This window comes from Lithobates pipiens, unplaced genomic scaffold (assembly GCF_037356315.1).
Source record: "Lithobates pipiens isolate NorthernLeopardFrog02 unplaced genomic scaffold, aLitPip1_a1.2 Scaffold_23, whole genome shotgun sequence".
NCBI classification, from domain to species: Eukaryota; Metazoa; Chordata; class Amphibia; order Anura; family Ranidae; genus Lithobates; species Lithobates pipiens.
This window is the reverse complement of record NW_027507785.1, coordinates 52,254,417-52,282,298: the sequence shown is the minus strand read 5'-3', so window position 1 is coordinate 52,282,298 and position 27,882 is coordinate 52,254,417. Positions and strand designations below refer to the sequence as shown.

At 48.0% G+C, this 27,882-nt stretch overlaps 1 protein-coding gene across 2 annotated transcripts in view; it reads left to right on the top strand.

Moving 5' to 3' along the window:
- FGD5 (FYVE, RhoGEF and PH domain containing 5) overlaps nucleotides 1–27,882 on the top strand; it is a 224,755-nt gene that overhangs the window by 71,426 nt on the left and 125,447 nt on the right. For both annotated transcript variants that reach the window (XM_077451613.1, XM_077451612.1), the window contains exon 3: nucleotides 7,645–7,774. In XM_077451613.1, the coding sequence (XP_077307739.1) occupies nucleotides 7,645–7,774 (130 nt within the window). The remainder of the gene's footprint in view (nucleotides 1–7,644; nucleotides 7,775–27,882) is intronic.

Sequence of the window (27,882 nt, the reverse complement as noted above, 5' to 3'; positions counted from 1 at the left end):
TAAGCCTGGAGGCCGGCTTTCTGGCATTGACCAGAGTAGAAAGGACTGGCCCCGAAAGGCCACGGTCTCTCAGAATGTGGGTCTCAGCAGCCAGACCGTCAAATTCAGACTGCGTAAAGCAGGATGGTAGATTGGACCCTGTGAGAGCAGATCTGGCCGGAGAGGGAGGGTCCATGGCCTGCCTACTGCCAACTTCATGATCTCTGCGTACCATGGTCACCTGGGCCAAGCCGAGGCCACCAAAAGGACCGACTTCGTCTCCCTCTTGACCCTTCCCAGGAACCGCGTCAGCAGCGGGCTCGGGGGGAAGGCATAGATCAGATTGTACTGATCCCAGGGAACCGTCAGAGCATCTGACCCCTGAGCAAGTGCATCTCTTGTCCTTGACACAAACTTGTCCAGTTTCCTGTTGAACCTGGATGCAAACAGATCTACGTCTGGGGTACCCCACTTGTGGCATATGCTCTGAAACACATCGGGGTGCAGAGCCCATTCTCCTGGGCACAACTGCTGGCGGCTGAGAAAATCCGCCTGCCAATTCTCCACTCCTGGGATGAAGACTGCAGAAAGACACGGAACATTCTTTTCTGCCCAGACAAGTATGCGATTCACCTCCTTTTGGGCCACCAGACTTCTGGTACCGCCCTGGTGATTGATGTAAGCCACTGCGGTGGCATTGTCGGACTGAACCCGAACCGGGAAACCTCGCAGTCTGTAAGACCACTCTATGAGTGCCATGTAAACTGCCCGAATCTCCAAGATATTTATGGGCAGTAGACTTTCGGTCGCAGACCATTTCCCCTGCGAGCACGTTCCCTCCAATACAGCTCCCCAGCCTGTCAGGCTGGCATCTGTTGTGATAATCTTCCATGAGAGAGGAAGAAAAGTTTTGCCCTTCAGCAAATTCTTGGTTTGTAACCACCAGACAAGACTTTTGCGTGTCCCGGGGGATAGACGCATAGGAAGATCCAGAGATTGGGGCTTCCTGTTCCAAGCCGCAAGGATGCATCCTTGCAGAGGCCTTGAGTGGAACTGGGCGAATGGGGCGGCCTCGAAGGAGGCAACCATCTTCCCTAATAGTCTCATGCACAACCGAATGGAGGAAGATCTTCTGCCCAGAATCAGGCGCACCAGATCTCCAATGGCCAAGACCTTTAGCCTTGGAAGAAACACCCTGCCTTGAGCGGTGTTGATAATCATACCTAGGTATTCCAACCTGGTAGTCGGTTGTAGGGACGATTTTTCTAGGTTTATAATCCAACCTAGGCGTTCTAGATGTTCTAGCGTTTTGGTGACGCTGCGACTTAGGAACGCTGCAGTTTTCTCCATGAGAAGCAAGTCGTCTAGATAAGCCATGACGGCTATGCCCTGAGCTCTTAAGATTGCTAAGAGAGGGTCCAGAATCTTTGTGAAGACTCGAGGGGCTGTAGCAAGCCCGAACGGCAAGGCCACAAATTGAAAATGGCGCCGCTCTACCGCGAACCTTAGAAATTTTTGGTGTGTGGGAAAAATTGGCACATGGAGATATGCATCTTTGATATCTATTGATGCCATGAATTCTCCCCCTTGCAGGGAGGAGACCACAGTGCGGATTGACTGCATTCGGAAGGTCTGGATGTGTAAAAACCGGTTTAGGTCTTTCAGATCCAGGATAGGTCTGACACTTCCATTTGGTTTTGGAACGGTGAAGAGATTTGAGTAAAACCCCGAACCCTGATCTTTCGGGCTCATTTCTACTATCACACCCTGGGATAGTAACTGATCTAAGGCCAGGAATAGCGGTTTCTGCTTTACTGGATCCCTGGGGATCCTTGACCTTAGGAAACGAGAAGGTGGAATGATAATCTCCTGAAACTCTAGCTTGTAGCCCAGAGATACTGAAGAGATCACCCACTTGTCCTGGATCTCTTCCCGCCAGGCGCCTGCAAACTGCAGGAGCCTTCCCCCCACTCTGCCGAGCGGGGGCGCCCCTTCACAAGGAAGTTTTTGGGGTCTGCTTGGCAGGCTTTCGCCCCCAAGTCTTTTTCTGTCCCTGGGCTCGGCCTTGAGCCTTTCTAGCAGAGGAGGACTGAGAAGGCCGTCGCCACTGTTTAGAGCTTGATGCTTCGGGAGAGAGAGCACGCCTGAATGAAGGACGCTTGCTCTTTTTGACTGGAAGGAGAGTAGACTTACCTCCTGAAATATTTTGGACGAATTTATCTAATTCTTCCCCAAACAAACGCTCCCCTTTAAACGGGAACCCAGTCAAATGCTTTTTGCATGACAGCTCAGCAGCCCAATTCTTTAGCCATAGGGCCCTTCGTATGTGTACCAACATGAGAGACAAACGTGATGCTTGTTGGACGGAATCCAAAATCGCATCAATTATGAAACACAGAATGTGAGGCAATTCTGCATAATTTCCTATTCCTCACTGGGAAGGAGCCCAAGCATCTGTTTAACCTGTTCCTTGAGGAACTGACACAACCCCACGGCTGCGACTGTAGGTTGCACCACAGTGCCAGCCATGGAAAAGGAGGCTTTTAATAAGGTTTCCAGCTTTTTATCAGTTGGATCCTTAAATACCTGCGCATTATCCAAAGGACAAGTTAGGTTCTTATTCACACAAGAAACAGTCGCATCGACAGATGGGACCCCCCACTTCTTGGTGAAACTTTCCTCCACAGGATAATGCATGGAAAACCTTTTGGGAGGAGCAAACAGTTTATCGGGATGTCCCCAATCCTCATACATCAATTTATCCATTTAGGCTGGGTTCACACTGCTGCGGGGGGAGATCCGGATGTGATTCGCACCGCAAATCACATCCGATCTCCGTAGCGATGCGAGTTCAGCCATACAGATAGTATGGCTGAATTCGCATCGCTCCCACAGCAAACTCGCACAGGACCCTTTTTTTGGTCCGCAACAGAATCGGATCGCATGGGGGTTCACACCATGCGATCCGATTCCTGTGCGAGTCAGCAGATCGCACTGCGATATGCGGACGGATCTGGGGGTGTCATTAACATATCATTGACACTCCCAGCCGTCCGCATAGGGCAGTGTGAACTGCCGGCGGGAGTAATGCGATGCGGGAAAACGCCGCGGATTCGCGGCGTTCCCGCATCGCAGCGGTGTGAACCCGGCCTAAAGGATGAATTGGGAAGGAATAGGCAGTCTGTGGGGCTTTCCTGACTCCCAGGGAAGAAACAGAGGACGTAGCGACTTCAGCAGCAGGCATTCTGAATGTGGTACGCACCAATTCAGTATAACACTGCACCTGTTTTCTGAGTGCCTGGGAGGAGGGGACTATCTCCTCTTCCTCTGACTCGTCCGACTGCTCATGATCCCTATCCAAAGATAGGGATCCCTCCTCATTTTCAGAAGAACCATCCGAGAGAGGGATTTCAGCAGAGGGAGGGGATCTACCCCTTTTCCTGCTATCTTTTAGGGAAGCAGAAATAAAATTCATGATTCTCCCTTCAAAACCCTCCAATGTAGCCCTAAGGGAGTCCTTAGTGGCATAAACCGGGGCTGCGACATTAGGAGAGGCTGCAAAACCTGACAGGGGCACCGACTCGTCTTGAGAGGCTGGCTCCAGTCTTGCAGGGGGGGATGGTAATTTACAGGCACTTTTGGAACCCCTGGACCTAGGCGGTGACTTACCAGTGCTCTTATTACCTCCCCCTGAGACCCTCTTACGAGGAGACATAGTACTAGGCTACAAAGCAGAGGTACTAGTACAAGTGCGATCACTGTTGCGCTTAAAGTCTCACAATAATAAATATATGCTTAAACTGCACAACCTGATGCTGAGTAGGTGTCTTAAGGTTTGCCTGGATCCAATCCCCACGGATGCTTACTGCCCACAGCTCCTGTGTCTTCAATTACAGTCCCCTGACGCTCTGGGCTTTTAAAACTGCCGCCTGGCGCCTGCGCAGTACAGCGCCGTGCACACTGACGTGCACGGCTCGCAACCACACCCCCCTCCTCCATTAGGCCGGGAGCGCGCCCGGCGCGCGTGCACGCGCCAGCGCGCGTGCACGAGGACCGCGGAATCCGGGGGGAGAGGGGAACCCAAAATGGAGCAGCGTGGGACCCCTGAACTGCGTGGGACCCCTGTTTACCTTATTTGTGGCAGGGACTGCAATGGAGACGTGAGTTAGCTGGAGAAACAGGCTTTCACTTGATCGTGTGTATTGAAAGGCATGTAAGTATGCATCAGGCTGCTCTTACTCCCTCTAGTGGTGGAAACCAGGTAAGACATACAACTACTCACAATGAAGAAATCCATTCATATATTAAATATACAGGATGACTTCCCTTACCTGTCCCCGCCGCAGGAATTGCTGAACCAGACAAATTCCAGCCTTCACCCATCACGGCGGGTATTGTTAGCCAACCTTCAGGTATATCTGGGGCTCTTACTCGGAAGAACCTCCCACCTGGGCCATGTAGAAAGCTCTGCCAGAAACTTTCGTGCGCTCTGTATAAACAGTACACAAAGTCTGGTTTTCCCAGAGCCCAGTCTTCCAATGGAGAGGACTTACAGGCAAAACCTCGCTTCTTCGGCAGACGAGGCCCGGGTACCATACCATCTTGGGAGTCAAATATCGGCCCGAGGTATGGATCCGGTTTGTTGTAGCCCTTAGGCCCTCGCAGGGACCTGCATAGAGCTAAAGTTTTACGTGACCATCACCTAGACACTGGCGAAAAAACTGAGGTGCCTCCCAAATGGGAGGGGTTATATAGGGGAGGAATTCTCCTTAATTAGGGTCAACCAGTGTCCAATCACCAGAGGTGCCTATATAACCCACTATGTAATGAAGCTCCTGTGTCCCGTGATGTATGATCAAGAAAAATTTATTTTATTGGGATTTTATGTGATAGACAAACACAGAGTGGCACATAATTGTGAAGTGTAAGGAAAATGATAAATGGTTTTAAATTTTTGTAACAAATAAATATGTGAAAAGTGTGTGGGGGGTACATTTGTATGGCGCCCCCCGGAGTCAATACTTTGTAGAACCGCCTTTCTCTGCAATTACAGCTGTAAGTCTTTTTGGGGATGTCTCTACCAGCTTTGCACATCTAGAGAGGACATTTCTGCCCATTCATCTTTGTAAAATATCTCAAGCTCTGTCAGATTGGATGGAGAGCGTCTGTGAACAGCAATTTTCAAGTCTTGCCACAGATTCTCAATTGGATTTAGGTCTGGACTGTGACTGGGCCATTCTAACACATGAATATGCTTTGATCTAAACCATTCCATTTTTCTGGCTGTATGTTTAGGGTCGTTGTCCTGCTGGAAGGGGAACCTCCGCCCCAGTCTCAATTCTTCCCGACGCAGTTCCGACGGAGCTCCGGCGGACTTCCAAATGAACAGACTTGCCCACACGGACTAAAGTCCGTTCATTTTGAACGTGATGGGACTAGAAAAGGAAGTCAATTTTGCCGCTTTTATCGGCAAGATTGGCACCTTGCGAGCCCCATCGCCTGGTATGGGTTTTAAGGGGAAGCCCCTACGCCAAAAAAACTGCGTGGGGGTCCCCCCAAAATCCATACCAGACCCTTATCCGAGCATGCAGCCCGGCCGATCAGGAAAGGGGATGGGGAAGAGCAAGCGACCCCCCCCCTGAACAGTACCAGGCCGCATGCCCTCAACATGGGGGGTGGGTGCTTTGCGAAAAAGGGGGCGCTCAGCGAGCCCCCCACCCCAAAGCACCTTGTCCCCATGTTAATGAGGACAAGGGCCTCTTCCCAACAACCCTGGCTGTTGGTTGTCGGGGTCTGCGGGTGGGGGCTTATCGGAATCCGGGAGCCCCCTTTAATAAGAGGGCCCCAGATCCCGGCCCCCCATCCTATGTGAATAAGTATGGGGTACATTGTACCCCTGCCCATTCACCTGGGGGAAAGAAAGTCAATAAAAAAAACACACTAGACAGGTTTTTAAAGTAGTTTATTAGGCAGCTACGGGGGTCTTCTTCTTCTATGATGCTCACTCCCGCTGTAATGCTGTGGACATGGTGTGTAACCACTTATATAGGCATAAGAGGTGGGGTCACCAGGTGATGTCACCTGGTGACCCCGCCCCTCATGACATCACAGTCCCTGCATGCCCCAGGACTGTGACATCATAATGGGTGGGGGTCACCGTGTGACATTACCCGGTGACCCCGCCCCTTATGCCTATATAAGTCGTTACACACCGTGTCTACAGCATTACAGCGGGAGAGAATGTTGTGTCAACATCGGAAGAAGAGAAGAAGGAAGAAGAAGAAGACAACGACGTCAGCGGCGGCGACGACAAAGGAGAAGACCGGGCCAACGCTAGTAAAAGAGCTGGAAGAAGATAGCGGAGGAGCCCAGCAGAAGAACCGGAGAGCGTGAGAAGAGGCCGGAGAGCGGGAGAAGAACCGGAAAGCACAGAGAAGTCGGGAGAAGACCCCCGAAGTCGGAAGAAGACCCCCGGAACTGCCTAATAAACTACTTTAAAAACCTTTCTAGTGTGTTTTTTTTATTCACTTTCTTTCTCCCAGGTGAATGGGTAGGGGTACGATGTACCCCATACTTATTCACATAGGGTGAAGGGCTGGGATCTGGGGGCCCTCTTATTAAAGGGGGCTCCCGGATTCCGATAAGCCCCCCGCCCGCAGACCCCGACAACCAACGGCCAGGGTTGTAGGTAAGAGGCCCTTGTCCTCAACAACATGGGGACAAGGTGCTTTGGGCTGGGGGGCCCGCTGGGGGGGCCTCTTCCACATGTTTGCTGTGTCCTCCACATGGCTTCTCACAAACTGCAAACAAGACTTCTTATGACTTTCTTTCTCCAATGTCTTTCTTCTTGTCACTCTTCCATAAAGGGCAGATTTGTGGAGAGACGACTAATAGTTGTCCTGTGGACAGATTCTCCCCCCTGAGCTGTGGATCTCTGCAGCTCCTCCAGACCAGCCGGGCAAGGAGAACATTCATCAGCGCTTCTCTGATGAATGCTCTCCTTGCCCGGCTGGTCAGTTTAGGTGGACGGTCATGTCTTGGTAGGTTTGCAGTTGTGCCATACTCTTTCCATTTTCGGACGATGGATTGAACAGAGCTCTGTGAGATGTTCAAAGCTTGGGAGATTTATTTATAACCTAACCCTGCTTTATACTTCTCCACAACTTTATCCCTGACCTGTCTGGTGTGTTCCTTGGCCTTCATGATGCTGTTTGTTCACTAAGGTTCTCTAACAAACTGAGGGCTTCAAAGAACAGCTGTATTTATACTGAGATTAAACTACACAGAAGTGGACTTCATTTACTAATTAGGTGACTTCTGAAGGCAATTAGTTCCACTAGATTTTAGTTAGGGGTATCAGAGTAAAGGGGGCTGAATACAAATGTACCCCCCACACTTTTCACATATTTATTTGTAAAAATTTTAGAAAACCATTTATCATTTTCTTCCACTTCACAATTATGTGACACTTTGTGTTGGTCTATCACATTAAAGCCAAATAAAACACATTTACGTTTTTGGTTGTAACATGACAAAATGTGGAGAATTTCAAGGGGTATGAATACTTTATATACAGGCACTGTATATAATTCCAATGTAGATTTATTGAATGGAAAGTTGTTATGTGTGAGGTGTTCATAAGATCTATTGCTTTGCCGCTTGCAGTGCCTACACTGAACCATACAAAGTGTGCCCCATTCCTATGGGCAACGCCGAGGACGTCACCTCCGATGAAGAGCAGAAGAGTTCTGAAGATGAAGAGAGCAGCTCGGGCGGAAGTGGCGGCCTGCATAAGGTAACTTTGTTTGGTATCATTATAAACATTTATTACAGGACAAAGAATTCCCAAAGCATGATGGCTAAGCTAAGCAGACAGCACTGCAGAGCAGCTTGCCTTAGGCACAAAAGGGTTAAATAATGAGGCCAATAAGGTGCTGTCTTTTTGGCACAAGAACAGATCCAGGATCCTTGAAAGGAGCCCTTAGATATTTGAATCTGAACTCCAGGCACACAAACTTACATTTTAAAATATTCCTCATTGGTCACATAAGCTACAAATGCACTTTGTGTGCACCAAATGCCTTTGCAAATACAGATATTACCTTGTAAAAGTAGCAGTGACATCATCACTGTGCTGTACATAACCTACACTATGCAGAGAGCAGAGCTGTGGGAGGGACCTAAGAGGCTCCACCCACTACAGAAAATGACAGGAGGGGGGCGGAGACAAGACCAGTCACCCTGCACAAGGAGAGAGAGAGAGAGCAGAGCTGTGGGAGGGGCCCAAGAGGCTCCACCCACTACAGAAAATGACAGGGGGAGGGGGGCGGAGACAAGACCAGTCACCCTGCACAAAGAGAGAGAGGGAGCAGAGCTGTGGGATAGACCCAAGAGGCTCCACCCACTACAGAGAACGACAGGGGGAGGGGCGGAGACAAGACCACTCACCCTGCACAAGGGGAGAGAGAGAGAGAGCAGAGCTGTGGGAGGGGCCCAATAGGCTCCACCCACTACAGAAAACGACAGGGGGAGGGAGTGGAGACAAGACCAGTCACCCTGCACAAAGAGGGAGCAGAGCTGTGGGAGAGACCCAAGAGGCTCCACCCACTACAGAGAACGACAGGGGAAGGGGCGGAGACAAGACCACTCTCCCTGCACAAGGGGAGAGAGAGAGAGAGAGCAGAGCTGTGGGAGGGGCCCAATAGGCTCCACCCACTACAGAAATTGACAGGGGGAGGGGGCAGAGACAAGACCACTCACCCTGCACAAGGAGAGAGAGAGCAGAGCTGTGGGAGGGGCCCAATAGGCTCCACCCACTACAGAAAACGACAGGGGGAGGGGGCGGAGACAAGACCAGTCACCCTGCACAAAGAGAGAGAGCAGAGCTGTGGGAGGGGCCCAAGAGGCTCCATCCACTAAAGGCTGACTGGAGAAAACTAGAGGGGGGGGGCGGAGACAAGACCAGTCTACCTGCACAAGAAGAGAGAGCAGCAGTGAGCGGTCTTTATTACAGGAAGTCTCACACTGGATTACTGCGCAGATCTGTAAGAAACACACAAAGCACACCGAGATTGCAGAAGAATAAGCATGACTTTATACAATATTTGCTGATCATGGAATTCATCTTTAAATGCAAGCATTGTAGGTACCTGATATGACTTGGATTCAACCTATTGCAGTCCTTGTACTGCAGGGCTCAGAGTGGTAAAGAGAGAAGCAACACAAGATATCAGTCAGGTGTGCAGTCAGGTGTGTTCATATGCTAACGAGGAGCCTGCTGATAGGAGGAGAGAGCAGAGTGATAATAAGAGTAATATTACTTACGTTCAGCTTAATATTACTTATGTTCAGCTTTAAATAGCAGCTCCATTTTCGGTGAGAAAAAAAAACAAAAAAACCTTCCCCTCTGGGTGATCTCTGTACATTGCAGGGATTTTAACCAATTTTGTTGCCGATTCCGACCTTTTGCTATTCTGAAGAAATAGCTGTTTGTTTCTCTGTGTCCATGTGAATGTGAATGGGAGTGATTTTATAGTTAACAATCAGCTGCAGCACCTGCAGGGCTCTAATGAGGAAAGTGAGAGAGTCTGCACCCCTAAGCCCTTGTACACACGGTCAGACATTCCGACGGAAAATGTCCGATCGGACCCTGTTGTCGGATAATCCGACCGTGTGTGGGCTCCATCGGACTGTTTCCGTCGGAATATCCGACCGACAAAGTTTTAGAGCTGGGCTATAAAATTTTCCGACAACATGATCCGATCGGACTTTGTCCGATCGTTTGTAGAGAATTCCGATCGGACAAAGTGCCACGCATGCTCAGATCAAATTCCTAGACCAAAGCTATTGGCTACTACCCTGAACATAGTCCCGTCGTAATGAAATAACGTCATCACGTTACGAACGATCGGATTTTCTGACAACTTTGTCCGACAGCGTGTATGCAACACCAGTTTCGGACAAAATCCGTCGGACAAAATCCGACGGATTTTGTTGTCGGAATGTCCGACCGTGTGTACAAGGGCTTAGATGGGATTTCCCTTTGGGAATATCTCACCACAAATGACATTTTTGTTGCAGGGGATGCCCAAAAGTCTGACTTATATCTTAGTGCAGACTTCTGGGGAAATCAGTGAGCCAATCACACAAAGCGGGGAATGTTGTTTCTGGGGGGCGTTCTGTATACCATCTGTGTATCGCATTTTACAGAAAATGGCAGAGCTGCAGATTGAAAAGGAAAGGTCATTTTTAATAATATTCAATTACAATATGACTTCTGACTTTTTTTATTTGCTATTTTCTTTTCACAAGATAGTGGAGTTCTCCTTTAAAGCTCTTTGCACCCTTATAAACCTTGTTAATGGGGTTGATTTACTAAAGGGAAAAAGACTGTGCACTTTGCAAAATGCAATTGCCCTCTGCAAGTGTAGTTGCTCCAGAGCTTAGTAAGTGAGCAGAAACTCTGCTGACTGCCATCATCCAATCATGTGCAAGCATTAATGCATTTTTTTTAATTTTCTTTGGTCATGATTGGGTATTCTTTGCAAAGTGAAGCCTTACCTCATTTACTATGCTCTAGAGCAATTGCACTCGCAGAGGGCAACTTTGCAAAGTGCACAGCCTAGTTGACTTTAGTAAATCAACCCCGATGCCCCCTTCTTCATTGATTCCAATTTATAGCTATGTGGTTACAGGCTGAAAAAAGGCGCCATCCAGTCCATCTAGTTTAGGGGTCTCCAAACTTTCTAAACGAAGGGCCAGTTTACTATCCTTCAGAGTTTAGGGGGGGCTGGACTGCGGCTAGTGGGAGTAGAAAATGCCCCAGCGTCAGTGCCCTGTTGTTGGTATCAGTGGAAGCAATAGTGCCCCATTGCTGGTATCAGAGGAAGGAATAGTGCCCTATTGTTGGTATCAGTGGAAGGAATATTGCCCCATTGTTTGTATCAGAGGAAGGAATAGTGCCCCATTGTTGGTATCAGAGGAAGGAATAGTGCCCCATTATTGGTATCAGTGTAAGGAATAGTGCCCTATTGTTGGTATCAGTGGAAGGAATATTGCCCCATTGTTGGTATCAAAGGAAGGAATAGTGCCCCATTGTTGGTATCAGAGGAAGGAATATTGCCCCATTATTGGTATCAGTGGAAGAAATAGTGCCCCATTGTTGGTATCAGTGGAAGGAAAAGTGCCCCATTGTTGGTATCAGTGGAAGGAATAGTGCCATATTGTTGGTATCAGTGGAAGGTATAGTGCCCCATTGTTGGTATCAGTGGAAGGAAAAGTGCCCCATTGTTGGTATCAGTGGAAGGAATAGTGTCATATTGTTGGTATCAGTGGAAGGTATAGTGCCCCATTGTTGGTATCAGTGGAAGGAATAGTGCCCTATTGTTGGTATCAGTGGAAGGAATAGTGCCCTATTGTTGGTATCAGTGGAAGGAATAGTGCCCTATTGTTGGTATCACTGGAAGGAATAGTGCCCCATTGTTGGTATCAGTGAAAGGAATAGTGCCCTATTGTTGGTATCAGTGGAAGGAATAGTGCCCTATTGTTGGTATCAGTGGAAGGAATAGTGCCCTATTGTTGGTATCAGTGGAAGGAATAGTGCCCTATTGTTGGTATCACTGGAAAGAATAGTGCCCCATTGTTGGTATCAGTGAAAGGAATAGTGCCCTATTGTTGGTATCAGTGGAAGGAATAGTGCCCTATTGTTGGTATCACTGGAAGGAATAGTGCCCTATTGTTGGTATCACTGGAAGGAATAGTGCCCTATTGTTGGTATCAGTGGACAGAATAGCATCCCATCATTGGTATCTGTGGGTTGAATAGTGCTCTACCACTGGTGTCAATGGGAGGCATGGTGCCCCATCAATAATGTCAGTTGTTGATGGACTAGTGCTCCAGGGGCCGGATAGAGGCAAGTAAAGGGCCACATCTGGCCCCAGGGCCGCAGTTTGGAGACCACTCATTTAGTTCAACCAATAGAAAAAAATGCATTTCACCAAGATAGAGAAAAGTCAGGGAAATCTCCCAATTTTTTCCGAAATTGAAAACTCCGAATTTCTCTCAAACAGCAATGGATCTTCTAAGACGTTGACTTCCCTCGCTTGGTCTCTGTCCTTCATCCTTTGCTCTTTCGTGCCTCCTGCTTCTCAAGACTCGTAACTCACGATGTACCCGGGGGAGATCGGCGTGGTGCCGTCTGGCAGTCTCTCCATGTCCAGCCATGAATAATAGATGGCTTCCATCACACCGTCTGCTTACACGGAGCTGCCAGCCATCCTTCACTCGAGCTGTCGCAATGTTATTATATTACAATGGCCGAGTCAGCAGTCCTCGGGCCCGGCGTTGGGTTAATGCCTGCGTCGCCTTTTTCTTCCTCCAATATTTATATATAGTGGCAGAAAGCTAAAGTCAGATTATCCTCCTTGCCAGCAGCAGGTGTGACATCTGCCCCCGACACGGCTCCGTATATCTCACGCGGGCAACTTTCAGCCCTGCGGACGTTGAAAGGTTTCACAAACCCAATTTCCTGGCTGGTATAACAAAAATTATGGACATGGTGCGTCAGAGGTCTGGCTGGATGGGTTTTTGTTTCCTGGGCCAACGCTAATAAGATATGTTGGGCAACTTGGGCTGGTTAGATGGTTGTGTCCCCCCCCCCCCCCAGGACAAGTTGGTTGTGTTAGTGTTTGCCTTCTAAGGCTAATTGCTTGTGTCTGTGTTTGCCCCCCCCCCCCCCCCCCCCTGGAGTGTTTGATTGTGCTTGTGTTCATCCCCCATGGCTATTTGTCTTTGCATGCGCCTGAGGGCTAGTGGACTGTGCTTGCCTGTTCCCTTCCCCAGAGCTAGTTGGTGTTTGCCCCCAGGGCTGGTTGGCTGTGTTTGCATTGATCCCCAGAATTGGTTGGCTGTGTTTGCATTTGCCAGTCTCATTGGTTGTGCTTTTATTTGCCCTCCAGGGTTAATTGCTAGTGTTTGCCTATTCAGGGCTCGTTGGTTGTGTTTGCATTTGCCCCCCTCCCGGGCTAATGGGTTGTGTTGGTGTTTGCCCCCAAGGGCCTATTGGTTTTGTGTTTGATTTTGCCCCCAGGGCTATTTGGTTGTGCTGACCTACCAAGAATAAATGGCTGTGTTAGACCCTCAGGGCTGGTTGTGTTTGCGTTTTCTATCAAGGTCTGGTTGGTTGTGTTTGTGTGTGTGTGCCCCCAAGGTCTGGTTGCTTGTGTTTGCACCTGTGGGCTAGTTGGGTGTGCTTGCCATTCACCTAGTTGATTGTGTTTGCAACCCAGGGCTGGTTGACTGTATTTGCATTTGCCCCCCCCCCCCCCCCAGCACTCGTTTGTTGTGTTTTTATTTGCCCTCCAGGGCAAATATTTATGTGTTTTTATTTGCCCCCCCGGGCTAGTTCGATGTGTTTGCCACCCAGGGCTGGTTGATTGCCTCTGCATTTGCCCCTGGGGCTAATGAGTTGTGATGGTGTTTGGCCCCAAGGACCAGGCTAGTTGTTTGTGTTTGCCCCCCCAGAACTGGTTGATTGTGATTGCTCTCTAGGGCTAGTTGGTTGCGTTTGCTCCACAGGGCTAGGTGGTTCTATTTGTGTTTTCCACCAAGGTCTGGTTGGTTGTGTTTGTTGTGTATGTGTGCCCCCTCCCCAGGGATAGTAGGCTGTGTTTGAAAAAGTATGATTTGTTGTGCTTGTGTGTGCTCCCAGGGCTAATTGCCTACCAGGGCTTGTTGGTTGTGTTTGTTTTTGCCTCCTGGGGCTAATGAGTTGTGTCATACTGTTTGGCCCCCAAGGTCTAGTTGGTTGTGTTTGACCCCGCAGGTTGTGTTTGCCTCCTAGTCAAATTGGCTGTGTGTGCCCCAAAGTGCTAGTTGGTGGTGTTTGTGTTTTCCCTTCCCCAGAGCTAGTTGATGTTTGCCCCCAGGGTTGGTTGGCTGTGTTTGCATTAACCCCCCCAGAATTGGTTGGCTGTGTTTGCATTTGGCAGTATTATTGGTTGTGTTTTTATTTGCCCTCTAGGGTTAATTGCGTGTGTTTGCCCATCCAGGGCTCCTTGGTTGTGTTTGTATTTGCCCCCAGGACTATTTGGTTGTGCTTGCCTCCTGGGGATAATTGGCTGTGTTAGCCCCTCGAGGCTAGTTGGTTGTGTTTGTGTTTTCCATCAAGGCCTGGTTGGTTGTGTTTGTGTGTGCCCCTGAGGTCTGGTTGGATGTGTTTGTGTTTGCCCCCCCCCCAGGGCTAGTTGGTTCTGCTTGCCTTTCACCTTCCCCAGAGCTAGTTGATTGTGTTTGTCCCCCAAGGCTGGTTGGCTATATTTGCATCCCCCCCCCCCCAGGGCTAATTGGTTGAGTTTGCCACCCAGGGCTGGTTGGTTGTGTCTGCATTTACTCTGGTGCTAATGAGTTGTGTTAGTGTTTGGCCCCAAGGAAAATTGGTTGTGTGCTCCCCCAAGGCTAGTTGGTGGTGTTTGTTTTTTCCACCAAGGGCTGGTTGATTGTGTTTGTGTATGCCCCCAAGGTCTAGATGGTTGTGTTGGTTGTGTTTGTGTACGCCCCCAAGGGCTGGTTGGTTGTGTTTGTGTATGCCCCCAAGGGCTGGTTGGTTGTGTTTGTGTATGCCCCCAAGGGCTGGTTGGTTGTGTTTGTGTATGCCCCCGAGGTCTGGATGGTTGTGTTGGTTGTGTTTGTGTATGTCCCCAAGGTCTGGATGGTTGTGTTGGTTGTGTTTGTGTACGCCCCCAAGGGCTGGTTGGTTGTGTTTGTGTATGCCCCCAAGGGCTGGTTGGTTGTGTTTGTGTATGCCCCCAGGGGCTGGTTGGTTGTGTTTGTGTATGCCACCAAGGTCTGGATGGTTGTGTTGGTTGTGTTTGTGTATGCCCCCAAGGGCTGGTTGGTTGTGTTTGTGTATGCCCCCAAGGGCTGGTTGGTTGTGTTTGTGTACGTCCCCAAGGGCTGGTTGTTTGTGTTTGTGTATGACCCCAAGGTCTGGATGGTTTTGTTGGTTGTGCTGGTTGTGTTTGTGTGTGCCCCCCCCCCCCCCATGGATAATTGGTTATTCTTTCCCTCAGGCCAACGGTTTCCAGTCCTCTTTGTGAATTAATTTGTATTTTTACCCAACTTTATAAGCTGACCCCCCACTCTAAGGCCGCGTACACACGCGCGGACTGTTCGCCCAACTTTGTCCGTCCAACAGTTTCGGCAAACAGTCCGCTCAAACTTAGCATGGACGGACATGGCCACACACGACGGACGAACAGTTTGCTGAAACCGTGCGCGATGACGTGAACGGCACGTACGACGGGACGAAAAATACGACGTCCTATACACTGCAATGCAACCTTCCGACGTGGAAATCCTTTCTGAGCATGCGTGAGACTTAGTTGGCCGAACAAGCCTACACACGAGCGAACAGTCCGCTGAAACCTTGTTTCAGCGGACAGTTTTTCGGAATTTCCGTAAGACCTTGTTCGGCCAACTGTCCGCTGAAGCCCCACACACGAGCGGACTGTCCGCCCAAACACTGTTCAGCGGACAAGGTTGGGCGAACAGTCCGCGCGTGTGTACGCGGCCTAAGATTCCTCACATCTGATGAGTTCTACACCAACAATTTCCAGGTTCGAAGGTATAAGTGCACTCTGCTTTTGCATCCCAACACAGCTCAGCTCGGCCTCATGTATTGCAACACAAAACGCCACAAAATGCCAGGTTTGACCTACTTTGGTGAAAGCGACAGCTGAAGGTTATTTCTGGTGGGCTCTCAAGGTAACTGCACTTTCCTCTTTGACGTATCGAACAAACCTGCATTAACTCTGACAGCGAAAGGGTGGCCGAAAGTTCTATTTTTAATACCTCGCGTTGGCTCGCCGCCCCTTCTGTCTGCAGCTGATAAACAGAAATATCCTCGGGAGCCCAGCCGGGCCCTCTACCTCCCTCCATCATACGGTGCCCCCACCGGCCAGAGCCCTCTGTACGGGGTTGTAAACAGCGCAGTCAAAACACAGACAATGGGCGGAATGGAATGAAATGTTTTTCACTCTCGCCGGGGCGTCGATGCCTGCGCCGCTGTTTGTAAATACGGTGCGAGTAAAAAAAAAAAAAAGGTCGAAAATAGCAAAGACAAAAATATCCCGACAACGCGGTAACATTTCCTGCCGACAGATGGAAGTCCTGTTGACAGCACATCTTGTTTGTGCCATGGGGGGTGTAAAGCGTGACCCCGCCTTGTAAAATGGCTTAGATATTTTATTGGAGATGAAATAAAAAAAAAATTGTAGCTGGTATTTATTACCTTAATTGTATTGTTTTACGTGTACAGGCTCTTGAAGTATCCATTCCTCAAAATGGAAAATGTGCTAATCCAGCGTTGCCCTGAGCTTTGGTCAGTATTGGTGGGTTTGGCTAATAAGAGAGGGGGTGGGGCTGAGGTTACCATTGGTAAAGGATAAAGGAAGGCCCCAATTCACACTCTTGAACGTGCGCAAACTTGAGCGTTTTTGGGCTTCTGTATGCCGCTAAAAACCTGAAAAAGCTTCTTAACCACTTCAGCCCCGGAAGATTTGGCTGCTGAATGACCGGGGCCATTTTTTTTTGCGATTCGTCACTGCTTCGCTTTAACTGACAATTGCGCGGTCTTGCGACGTTGTACCCAAACAAAATCGACGTCCATTTTCCCCCACAAATAGAGCTTTCTTTTGGTGGTATTCGATCATCCCTGCGTTTTAATTTTTTTGCGCTATAAGAAAAAAAAAAATTGCGACAATTTTGAAAAAAACTCAATATTTTTTAGTTTTTGCTATAATAAATATCCCCCAAAAATAAATGAACTGATTCAGCCTCGGAAGATTTTACCCCCTTCCTGACCAGAGCACTTTTTGCGATTCGGCACTGCGTCGCTTCAATTGACAATTGCGCGGTCGTGTGACGTGGCTCCCAAACAAAATTGACGTCCTTTTTTTCCCGCAAATAGAACTTTCTTTTGGTGGTATTTGATCACCCCTGCGGTTTTTATTTTTTGCGCTATTAAAAAAAAAAATGAGCGATAATTTTGAAAAAAACGCAATATTTTTTACTTTTTTCTATACTAAATATCCCCCGAAAATATATTAACTGCTTCAGCTCCGGAAGATTTTACCCCCTTCCTGACCAGAGCACTTTTTGCGATTCGGCACTGCGTCGCTTTAATTGACAATTGCGCAGTTGTGCGTCATGGCTCCCAAACAAAATGGACATCCTTTTTTTCCCGCAAATAGAACTTTCTTTTGGTGGTATTTGATCACCTCTGCGGTTTTTATTTTTTTGCGCTATAAAATAAAAAGAGCAACAATTTTGAAAAAAAAACGCATTTTTTTTTTTTGCTTTTTGCTATAATAAATATCCCCCGAAAATATATTAACTGCTTCAGCCCCCCGGAAGATTTTACCCCCTTTCCTGACCAGAGCACTTTTTGCGATTCGGCACTGCGTCGCTTTAACTGACGATTGCGCGGTCGTGCGACATTGTACCCAAACAAAATCGACGTCCATTTTTCCCCACAAATAGAGCTTTCTTTTGGTGGTATTTGATCACCTCTGCGTTTTTTATTTTTTTGTGCTATAAACAAAAAAATAAAGCGTCAATTTAAAAAAAAGAGCAATACCATGTTTTTTTCTGACCATATGCTCCTCTTTTGAACGCGTCCGTGATGTTTCTCTTTTTTTTATTAATGCCTCTAATATGCCTGTAAATGCTTATGCGTGCAAGGATACATAGGGGTGTTTAGAGGCTGAAAAAAGTGCCAAACGCCTCTAAAAACTGCACTTTTCATGCCCAGTGTGCTTTTAGGTCTTTAAGTGCGTTTCCAAAATTCGCAAAAAAAAAAAAACCTCATGCCGCACTTGCAGTTTGGTTCATTGTTAATGGCACTCTTAAATGCGGCAAGAAGGAACCATGTGAAGCTCAACACCTAAAAGAAAAAAAGCTACATGAGCTACTTTGGAGCGTTTAACACGCATAGGACAGCACAATGAATGGGCTTACCTGTGCCTGCAGCACAAAACGCACACAAAATTGCGTGTTCGTAAAACGCTGGGGTGTGAATGGGTCCTCAGCCTGCAGTAAGAAAGGGTCATAACGCCTCCTCGCAGCCTGTCAAACACCTCTGATTTTTTGTAGGCGTCACGTTGGGGGACTTTGGTGAAATATCCGGGGTCTAAACCCCTGATGTCTCACTTTTGGCTCGGGTAGCATGAGGATCACACCCGTCACACCCTGTGCGCACGCCTATGTGAATGTGTACCGTTTTTCAGAGGCGCTGCAATTTAGCAGCATGACTAAGCTTAGCCTTACCTAGTCATGGATGAATCTCTCTGGCAACAAAGAGCGTTTTGGCGGTCTGCCGATTTTTTATTTTTTTTGCAGATCTCTCGCCATGGCTGGCAACGCCCCAGTGCGGGCTGAGAGGCCAGGCGGCTGATGGAGTGGCGTTCATTTCACGTTGATTAATAGAGTCAGCGCAATTCTCTGAGGGCCATTTACTCAGACTCAAGGTTAGGTACTGAGTAGAGTCGGTGGCGGGAAGCCCAAGTAGTCCGCAGAGCCCGACCCTTGTGGCCGGGGGGCTGAGTTGGCAACTGATTACATTTAAAGTAAAGTTGGAGATCCGGCACTCGCCACGGAAAAGAGATTGTGAATTCGGTCAAAATTGACTTGTTTTCTTCCGTGTTCATTATCTTTATGATGTTTATTGTATGAATCGTCCTGTTTTCAAGCTGTACCCAAACTAATTTAGCCTATTGCTGCCTACATAGCGCATATGTTTGGAGGCAGGGCTGGACTGGGACAAAAACCCTGGAATTCATCCAGACAGGCCCACTTTTATTTTGTGTTCCCATCAGCACCCCCTTACATCAGAGTGTCTCCATCAGCACCCCCTAACATCAGAGTGTCCCCATCAGCTCCCCCTTAAATCAGAGTGTCCCCATCAGCTCCCCCTTACATCAGAGTGTCCCATCAGCACCCCCTTACATCAGAGTCTCTCCATCAGCACCCCCTTACATCAGAGTCTCTCCATCAGCACCCCCTTACATCAGAGTGTCCCCATCAGCACCCCCTTACATCAGAGTCTCTCCATCAGCACCCCCTTACATCAGAGTGTCCCCATCAGCACCCCCTTACATCAGAGTGTCCCCATCAGCACCCCCTTACATCAGAGTGTCCCCATCAGCTCCCCCTTACATCAGAGTGTCCCCATCAGCACCCCCTTACATCAGAGTGTCCCCATCAGCTCCCCCTTACATCAGAGTGTCCCCATCAGCACCCCCTTACATCAGAGTGTCCCCATCAGCACCCCCTTACATCAGAGTGTCCCATCAGCACCCCCTTACATCAGAGTCTCTCCATCAGCACCCCCTTACATCAGAGTCTCTCCATCAGCACCCCCTTACATCAGAGTGTCCCCATCAGCACCCCCTTACATCAGAGTCTCTCCATCAGCACCCCCTTACATCAGAGTGTCCCCATCAGCACCCCCTTACATCAGAGTGTCCCCATCAGCACCCCCTTACATCAGAGTGTCCCCATCAGCTCCCCCTTACATCAGAGTGTCCCCATCAGCACCCCCTTACATCAGAGTGTCCCCATCAGCACCCCCTTACATCAGAGTGTCTCCATCAGCACCCCCTTACATCAGAGTGTCCCCATCAGCACCCCCTTACATCAGAGTGTCTCCATCAGCACCCCCTTACATCAGAGTGTCTCCATCAGCTCCCCCTTACATCGGAGTGGTGCTATCAGCACCCCCTTACATCAGAGTGGTCCTATCAGCACCCCCTTACATCAGAGTGGTCCTATCAGCACCCCCTTACATCAGAGTGCCTACATGAGCACCCCCTTACATCAGAGTGTCCCCATCAGCACCCCCTTACATCAGAGTGTCACCATCAGCACCCCCTTACATCAGTGTCCCCATCAGCAGCCCCTTACATCAGAGTGGTCTTATCAGCACCCCCTTACATCAGAGTGTCCCCATCAGCAACCCCTTACATCAGAGTGTCTCCATCAGCACCCCCTTACAGCAGAGTGTCCCCATCAGCACCCCCTTACATCAGTGTCCCTATCCGCACCCCCTTACATCAGAGTGTCCCCATCAGCTCCCCCTTAAATCAGAGTGTCCCCATCAGCTTCCCCTTACATCAGAGTGTCCCCATCAGCTCCCCCTTACATCAGAGTGTCCCCATCAGCTCCCCCTTACATCAGAGTGTCCCCATCAGCACCCCCTTACATCAGAGTGTCCCCATCAGCACCCCCTTACATCAGAGTGTCTCCATCAGCACCCCCTTACATCAGAGTGTCTCCAACAGTGTCCTCCTCCCCACTTCAAATCCCTTCCAGCGCAAATTTCCCCCCAAGTCCCCCCTCCTGGCAAATATATTTTTTTCCCCATCCCCCTTCCAACACAAACCCCCATAAATCACCACACTTAGCACCCCTCCCCCCCACAAATCTCCCCTCCTAGAACAATACTTACCCCCCTGTCGCCCCCCAAATTCCCCCTGCCAAAACAGATCCGCTCCCCCTCCCCCAATTTCCTTGTGGCGCACCCCCCCCCCCCCCCCCCACCTCACATGATACCACTGTGCCCAGGGCCCAGGCTCCCACTGCTGTCAATCAAATCCAATAACGCGGGCGACGGGGGGCAGGGCTGAGTCTGGCATTTGTGTCTATGGATGCTGAATGCTGCACTCGGGAGAGCGCGCCCGCAAGGTAAGCACTTCTCCTAGGGGGTTATCTGATGCAGGGAGGAGCTGCGAGAGCCGCCGGGGGGGGCCCCAGAAGACGAGGATCGGGGGCCACTCTGTGCAAAACGAGCTGCACAGTGGAGGTAAGTATATGTTTGTTATTTTACATTTAAAAAAACGATCCTTTACAACCACTTTAAGAATGAAGACAGGAGAAATCAGTACAGATCGCTCAGTGTGTTCATTCAGAAAAGCAAGGGGCCGGTTAATGAAATATTTACCAGCCCCTTCCACGATCCTGAGAGGAGAGGAGGGAAGCTGGCAGCACTGCAAGCGGAGGGGGGGGGGGGAGGAGACAGAAAGCAGGGGAATTCGGCACCGCACAGGGTGATTAGGGTGTGCCCAGGCACACCCGGCACACTCTGTGCGCACGCTTATGATGATGCCTGAACAAAGATGGCAGCGTGATTCTGGAGAGAAAAGCAGATGAAGGCATTGTCAGGGGAAGTACTGGGATCTCTGTAATAAATTCCTGGAAGGGTAAATCTTACACAATACTGACCATGGATTGGGCATGAAGAACATACCTGAGGATGGGTCCAATTTAATTGGTAGATAAGTCTGGTATGATGTCAGAGTGAAAGCTTCTGTTGGGAGAGGGATTGATATGACTGTTTTGTTGTATATTCTGTAATTGCAATTCTTTATTGAGTTGCTAGTTTTGTTATATTTCATCTGTCTCTGCCCTTTGACCTCTATGGTGAAAAAACAATTCCTATAACATTGCGGCTCCCCCATATAAAAGTGCCTATAATTGTCTCTGCTGACCCACATAATTGCTTCATCTATAAATCAGTAAATGCCGCCGTCTCCTCCAGCCAAATCCAATACTTACTAATTCTATCTCTGCCCCGGGGTGTGTGGGGGGGGGGGGGCACAGGAAACATCTTACCAAAAAATCTTATATATAGCACCTTACCAATCATTAGATGTGGCGGCTGCATTCGTTTTACTTTTTTAGGCTTTTGTAGGAAACATCTTACCATTAAAGCCGTATTAAACCAACATCCAAAAATGTCCTATATTGCACCTTACCAATCATTAGATGTGGCGGCTGCATTCGTTTTCCTTTTTTAGGGTTTTTCCCCCCTCTGTTTTCACCTGTGATCTGGACAGTAACACAACTCCTGTATTAGAGTGCCCCCCCCCCCCCCAACTATGGATGAAGGGGCACAGGGGGCACATTTGGACAGCAGCATTATCAGTCTGTGGGAAGAGGAATAGACTAGAAGATTTAAATGCATTAATTAAAGCCAAACTCCAGCTAACACTTAAAGCGGAGTTCCACCCAAAAATGGTGACCCCCCTGACATGCCACATTTGGCATGTAATTTTTTTTTTGGGGGGGGGGAGCGGGTACCCTGTTTTTACAGGCACCCAACTCCCACTTTCTCCCCTGGCGCCGTGGTGCCGGAAGGAAGTTCACCTCTACCCCCTCCCTCCCTGCAATCTTCGGGGACACATCACAGGCCCCAGAAGATTGCCCGACCATTCACAGCGCGCAGCACGGCTCGCGCATGTGCAGTCTGCGCCCGGCTGTGAAACTGCAGATGGGTCGCCCACAGTTAGAATGTCAGCGCCGCGGAGGGGAGGGGGAGACGAGTGAGGCTTCGTCCGCCCGCATCGCTGGACCCTGGCGCAGGTGAGTGTCTGATTATTAAAAGTCAGCAGCTCCACTTTTTGTAGCTGCTGACTTTTAAATGGGTGGAACTCCGCTTTAATAGATACAGCAACAGTTTTTTTTCCTTTTTGGGGTATAGGATGTATATGAATAAATAAAAGCTGATCATCTGACAAGTTTTCCTGACACCAAGAGAAAAATGGTGACGGGGAGGGAGCTCCAGCACACAGCCTATGATTGACAGCCTCAGCTCTGTTCCCTTTGGGCTGTGTGAAGGGGGGTGTGTCCAGGTCCATCTTTAATATTGATTGGACCCTGGGCAAACATTTTCCAGGGCCCTCCCGAATCCACTTGTCAACCATTTGCAGGCAGTGAAGCTGCTTTGGGCTCCACAACAATGACTGGACCCGGGGCAGCTTCCCCTTTTACCCTGTGTTAAAGACGGCCCTGGGTGTGTCCCTTCCCTCCAATCAGAGAAAAGATATACCTGTGCTCAAATCCCAATAGCTTGTATATATATATTTGAACTATCAAGTGCTAATGGGTTGTGACCACATATTAACACTACAAATTCTGGATGGACCCTCTGCACACTGCTACACCCTCCCCAGCAAACTATGCAATGTAAAAACAGGGATTTCTAGTTCACTTATATTGCAATACATGTTTAAGCTGACCCACTGCATCAAAGTAACCAGTCCTACACTGCCTTGCCAGTGCAAATGCCAAGGTGGACACTATGCCAACATGGGGCATGAAGACCCAAGGTGGGAGAGAGTGATTGACTAGGTTTTGATCTGGCCACTGACCTCCAATCAGCTCTCAGAGCTCTCCTCACTGAGCTCTGCAGAGTGTGACTTTAACTCTCCGCCCCCCTTTTTTCTGACAGCTCAGGCAAGCTTTATAAATGATGTACTTTAAACAGATGTAGAGAAGAGAAGACTGCAGATAAACAGGTACAACTTATGCAGGAGTGTTTCTTTCATCTCTGTGTATCCCCTGAGGCCAGTCACTTCACTGGGTATATTAGAAGGTCTACAACCACTTTACCGTGCGTGCATTAACGCTCTGCAACAGAAGTGTGAATGGGCCATTAATGAGCATTCTCAGGGAATAAAGCAATCAAGCAGATTAAAATAACCGTTCCCGACTGTTATTGTTCTCCCTGACGGTGAGATTGTCTGCATGTGGCTCCCCTTCCATTGCCATAATCAGAGGCGCTCATGCGACTAGAGCGCGGCTTGTTTAGGGTAGTATCTGGTCATTGCGAGATGGTCGGAATCTGCCTTTTGCCTCTGTCTGTCCTCCAGTGTCTTCATCCAGCAGTCATAGAATGTGTGGCTATGGCAGTGGCCATTGTTGGTTCGAATTGCATTGAGCACTGTGGGTTATTTACAGTACTGTGCAAAAGTTTTAGGCAGGTGTGAAGAAATGCTGTAAAGTAAGAATGCTTTCAGAAATATATATATATTTTATTTGTTTATTTTTTTATCAATTTACAAAATGCAAAATTGAGTGAACAGAAGAAAAATCAAATCAATATTTGGTGTGACTACCTTTTGGCTTCAAACCAGCATTAATCCTTACACTTGCACACTTTTTACACTTGCACAAAGTCAAGGATTTTGTAGGATTAGAGCCAGATGTATAATTAACCAATTGTATCAAGCAGGTGCTAATGATCATCAATTTCATATGTAGTTTGAAACACAGTTAACTGAAACACAAACAGTTATGTAGGAGGCTTAAAACTGGGTGAGGAACAGCCAAACTCTGCTACTAAGGTGAGATTGTGAAAAACAGTTTCATGTCACAGGTCATACACCAGTGATGGCGAACCTTGGCACTCCAGATGTTTTGGAACTACATTTCCCATGATGCTCCTCTACACTGCAGAGTGCATCAGCATCATGGGAAATGCAGTTTCAAAACATCCGGTGTGCCAAGGTTCGCCATCACTGTCATACACCATGGCAAGACTGAGCACAGCAACAAGACAAATTGTACTGTATCAGCAAGGTCTCTCCCAGGCAAAGATTTCAAAGCAGACCGGAGTTTCGGGATGTGGTTTTCAAGCTCTTTTAAAGAAGCACAAAGTAACAGGCAATGTTGAGGACCATAGACGCAGTGGTTGGCCAAGCAGATGAAGGACACATCATGTTTATTTCCCTTCCACATCGGAAGATATCCAGCAGTGCCATCAGCACAGAACTGGAGGAGACCAGTGGGACCCAGATACACCCATCTACTGTCTGGAGAAGTCTGGCCAGAAGTGGTCTTCATGGAAGAATTGCTGCCAAAAAGTCAAACCTCCAACGAAGAAACAAAGCTAAGAGACTCAACTATGCAGGAAAACATAGGAACTGGGGTGTAGAACAATAGCAGCAGGTGCTCTGGATGGAGAAGTCAGAAAGTGAAATATTTGCCTTGGCTTGTTTGCTTTTAAGTCAGAATGCACCCAGGAACAAATGCCCAGAATGCAGACTGCTTGTGTCCCTGGCCGCATACTGCCCTACCGCTTGGTGTACAGTCCAGCTGCAGCAGTTGCCAGCCTTGCATAGAGCTTGACAGGCTGGTAGAAGGGGGCCTGGATGGGACACCTGTTCCCTCCACCCACAGCTAGACTGAGAAGAAAACGGGGAGCTTCCCTCCAAAGGAGGGACAATTTGGAGCTAGGGGGTATGCATGCTCCTAGTAGGCTTCTGTTGTGAGTGCAGGCCCAGAAACGTGTTGAACATTATTTTGTTGTCCAACAACTGAAATTAGACACTGGTAAACATTGTAGCCATTCATACAGTAGATTTCATTTCTGTTTATCCTTCTATTTGAAGTTAATAGAGAACATTTTAGGCAGGACAATCAGATGACACCCAATACCTTCCTCTTCTACAGTTTACATGGATGCTGTCAGTTTACTTCCTGCCTAACCTGGGAAGAATCCTTCCCTCCCAGATATCGAAAAAGATTATCAATTTCAGTGGTTACCTGTATGAGAGGCAGAAATGTCGAATTTCTCAGGGAACTCCTAGCAACCTGTGGAGGAACCCTAGTCGAGAAAGGCTGATTTAGAGGATGGATTAAAGGTTTACTGCAATAGGACACTTTTTTGTAAAGGTCTTTACATTAGGCAAAAAAGAAGGACGACTTAAAAGGAAAGAAGAACAGAGGGATTTGGTTCCAGAAGAGGGACAGTCCATTCTAATGAGGGTCAGTTGGGAGCTATGGATGTATGTGTGCTCCTAGTAGGCTTTTGTTGGGAGCACAGGCCCAAAACATTTGTTGACCTTTCCTTTCCAACAACAAAATACATACACTGGTGATATCTCATTTCTGTTCATCTTTGATAGACAACATTTTAGGCAAAATGTCAAGTTTGCACCCAATACCTTACTTCTAGAGTTTACATCCTGTCAAACCTGGGAAGAATCCTCCTTTACAGATATCTTAAAATATAATTGGTGACATTGGTTACTTATCTATGTTGAGAGGCTAATTTTTAGGTTGGTTTAAAGGTTTACTGTAGAACCCTTTTTTTCTATAGGGGTCTATACATCAGAACAAAACGAGGGACAACTGAGAAGGAAATTGGGACATAAAGAGCTGGTTTCAGAAGAGGGACAGTCCATCCAAATAATGGAAAGTAGGGAGCTGTGGGAGTATGTATGCTCCTAGTAGACTTTTGTTGAGCGCATAGGCCCAAAAATCGTGTAGACCATTACTTTCCAATAACAAAAGCAGGCACTAGTAAAACATTGTAGCCATTCATACCGTATATTGCATATCGGTTTATTTTTCTACATGAAGTTGGTAAAGACTATTTCAGGCAGAACATCAAGAATCTTATACAGATATCTAAAAGGATTGTCGTTGTCAGGGCCATCTTTAATATTGATTGGACCCTGGGCAAAACTTTTCTTGGGGCCCCTCCCATGCAGTTTTGCTCTCCATGTACTCTGAGACATACAATAAATAGCAGCTAGACTCAAAATCAGTTTACTGCATCAGATCAGGCAGCTATTGCGATTGGTTGCCAGAGGTTACAGTGTATCATTACCGCTCACTGACTGGTTGCTAGAGGTTACAGCACACATTACGGCTCACTGATTAGTTGCTAGAGTTTAAAGCACATGATTTCTGCTTGTTGATTGGTTGCTAGAGATTACTGTGGCTATGACCTCAGGGGGGGGCATGATATACCTATCAATGCCGCCGGCTCTCCTATTTACATATGAATGGCACAGCTATTTACATATGAATGGCGGCAATTCACATGTAAACACAGGCACTGCAGGTGAGTTATCCTTACACAACAATAGGGCAGAGCTGGGCAGCATTAGTAGCGGCACTTCACACTGAGATATTGGGACACAGCACAGGACTAAAACCTCAGGGGACAAGGGACTTTAAACCAGGATAGTTGGCAAGTATGAGGCAGCTGCTTTGGGCCCCACAACAATGACAGGGCCCAGGGCAGCTGCCCCTTTTGCCCTGCCTTAAAAACGGCCCTGGTCATTGTCAGTGGTTACTTACTGTATTCCAGAGGCAGAAATGTCTCATTGCTCATGGAACTCCTAGCAACCTCTGGAGGAACACTATTTAGAAAGGTTGATTTAGAGGTTGGTTTAAAGGTGTACTGTAGAACACTTTTTTTTTTATATAGAGGTCTATACATTAGACCAAAAATAGGGACAACTGAGAAGGAAAGAGGGACATAGGGAGTTGGTTCCAGATGAGAGACAGTCCATCCAAATAATGGGCAGTAGGGAGCTATGGGAGTATGTGTGCTTCTAGTAGACTTTTGTTGAGAGCACAGGCCCAAAAAACACGTGGACCATTACTTTCCAACAACAAAAAGCAGACACTAGTAAACGTCATAGCCCTTCATACTGTATATTGCATATCTGGTTATCTTTGTATATGAAGTTGGTAAAGAACATTTCAAGCAGAACGAACGTCATCTGACAGCCGGTACCTTCCTCTCCTAGAGGTTACATGGATGCTGTCAGTTGACCTCCTTTCAAACCTGGGGAGAACCCCTTCTTACAGATATATAAAATGATCATCGGATTTAGTGGTTACTTATCTGAGAGGCAGAAATTCCTGAATGCTCCAGGAACCCCTAGCAACCTCTGAAGGAACCCTAGGGTTCCACAGAACTCTGAATAGGATGGAATAAAGGTTCAAAGTACTGTAGTTTACCATTTTTTTTATAGAGGTCTATGCATCTGACCAAGAAGAGAGACATCTGAGAAGGAAAGAGGGACATTGAGATTTAGTTCCAAAAGAGGGACAATTGCTTTGAATGAGGAACAGTTGGGAGCTTTTGGAGCATGCGTATTTCTAGTAGGCTTTTGTTGTGAGCACAGGCCCAAAAAAAGTGTGAACCATTACTAATACTTTCCAATGACAAAAAGAAGACACAAAAAACATTGTAGCCATTCATACAGTATATCCAACTTCTGTTTATTTTTCTATATGAAGTTGATAGAGAATATTTCAGGCAGAACA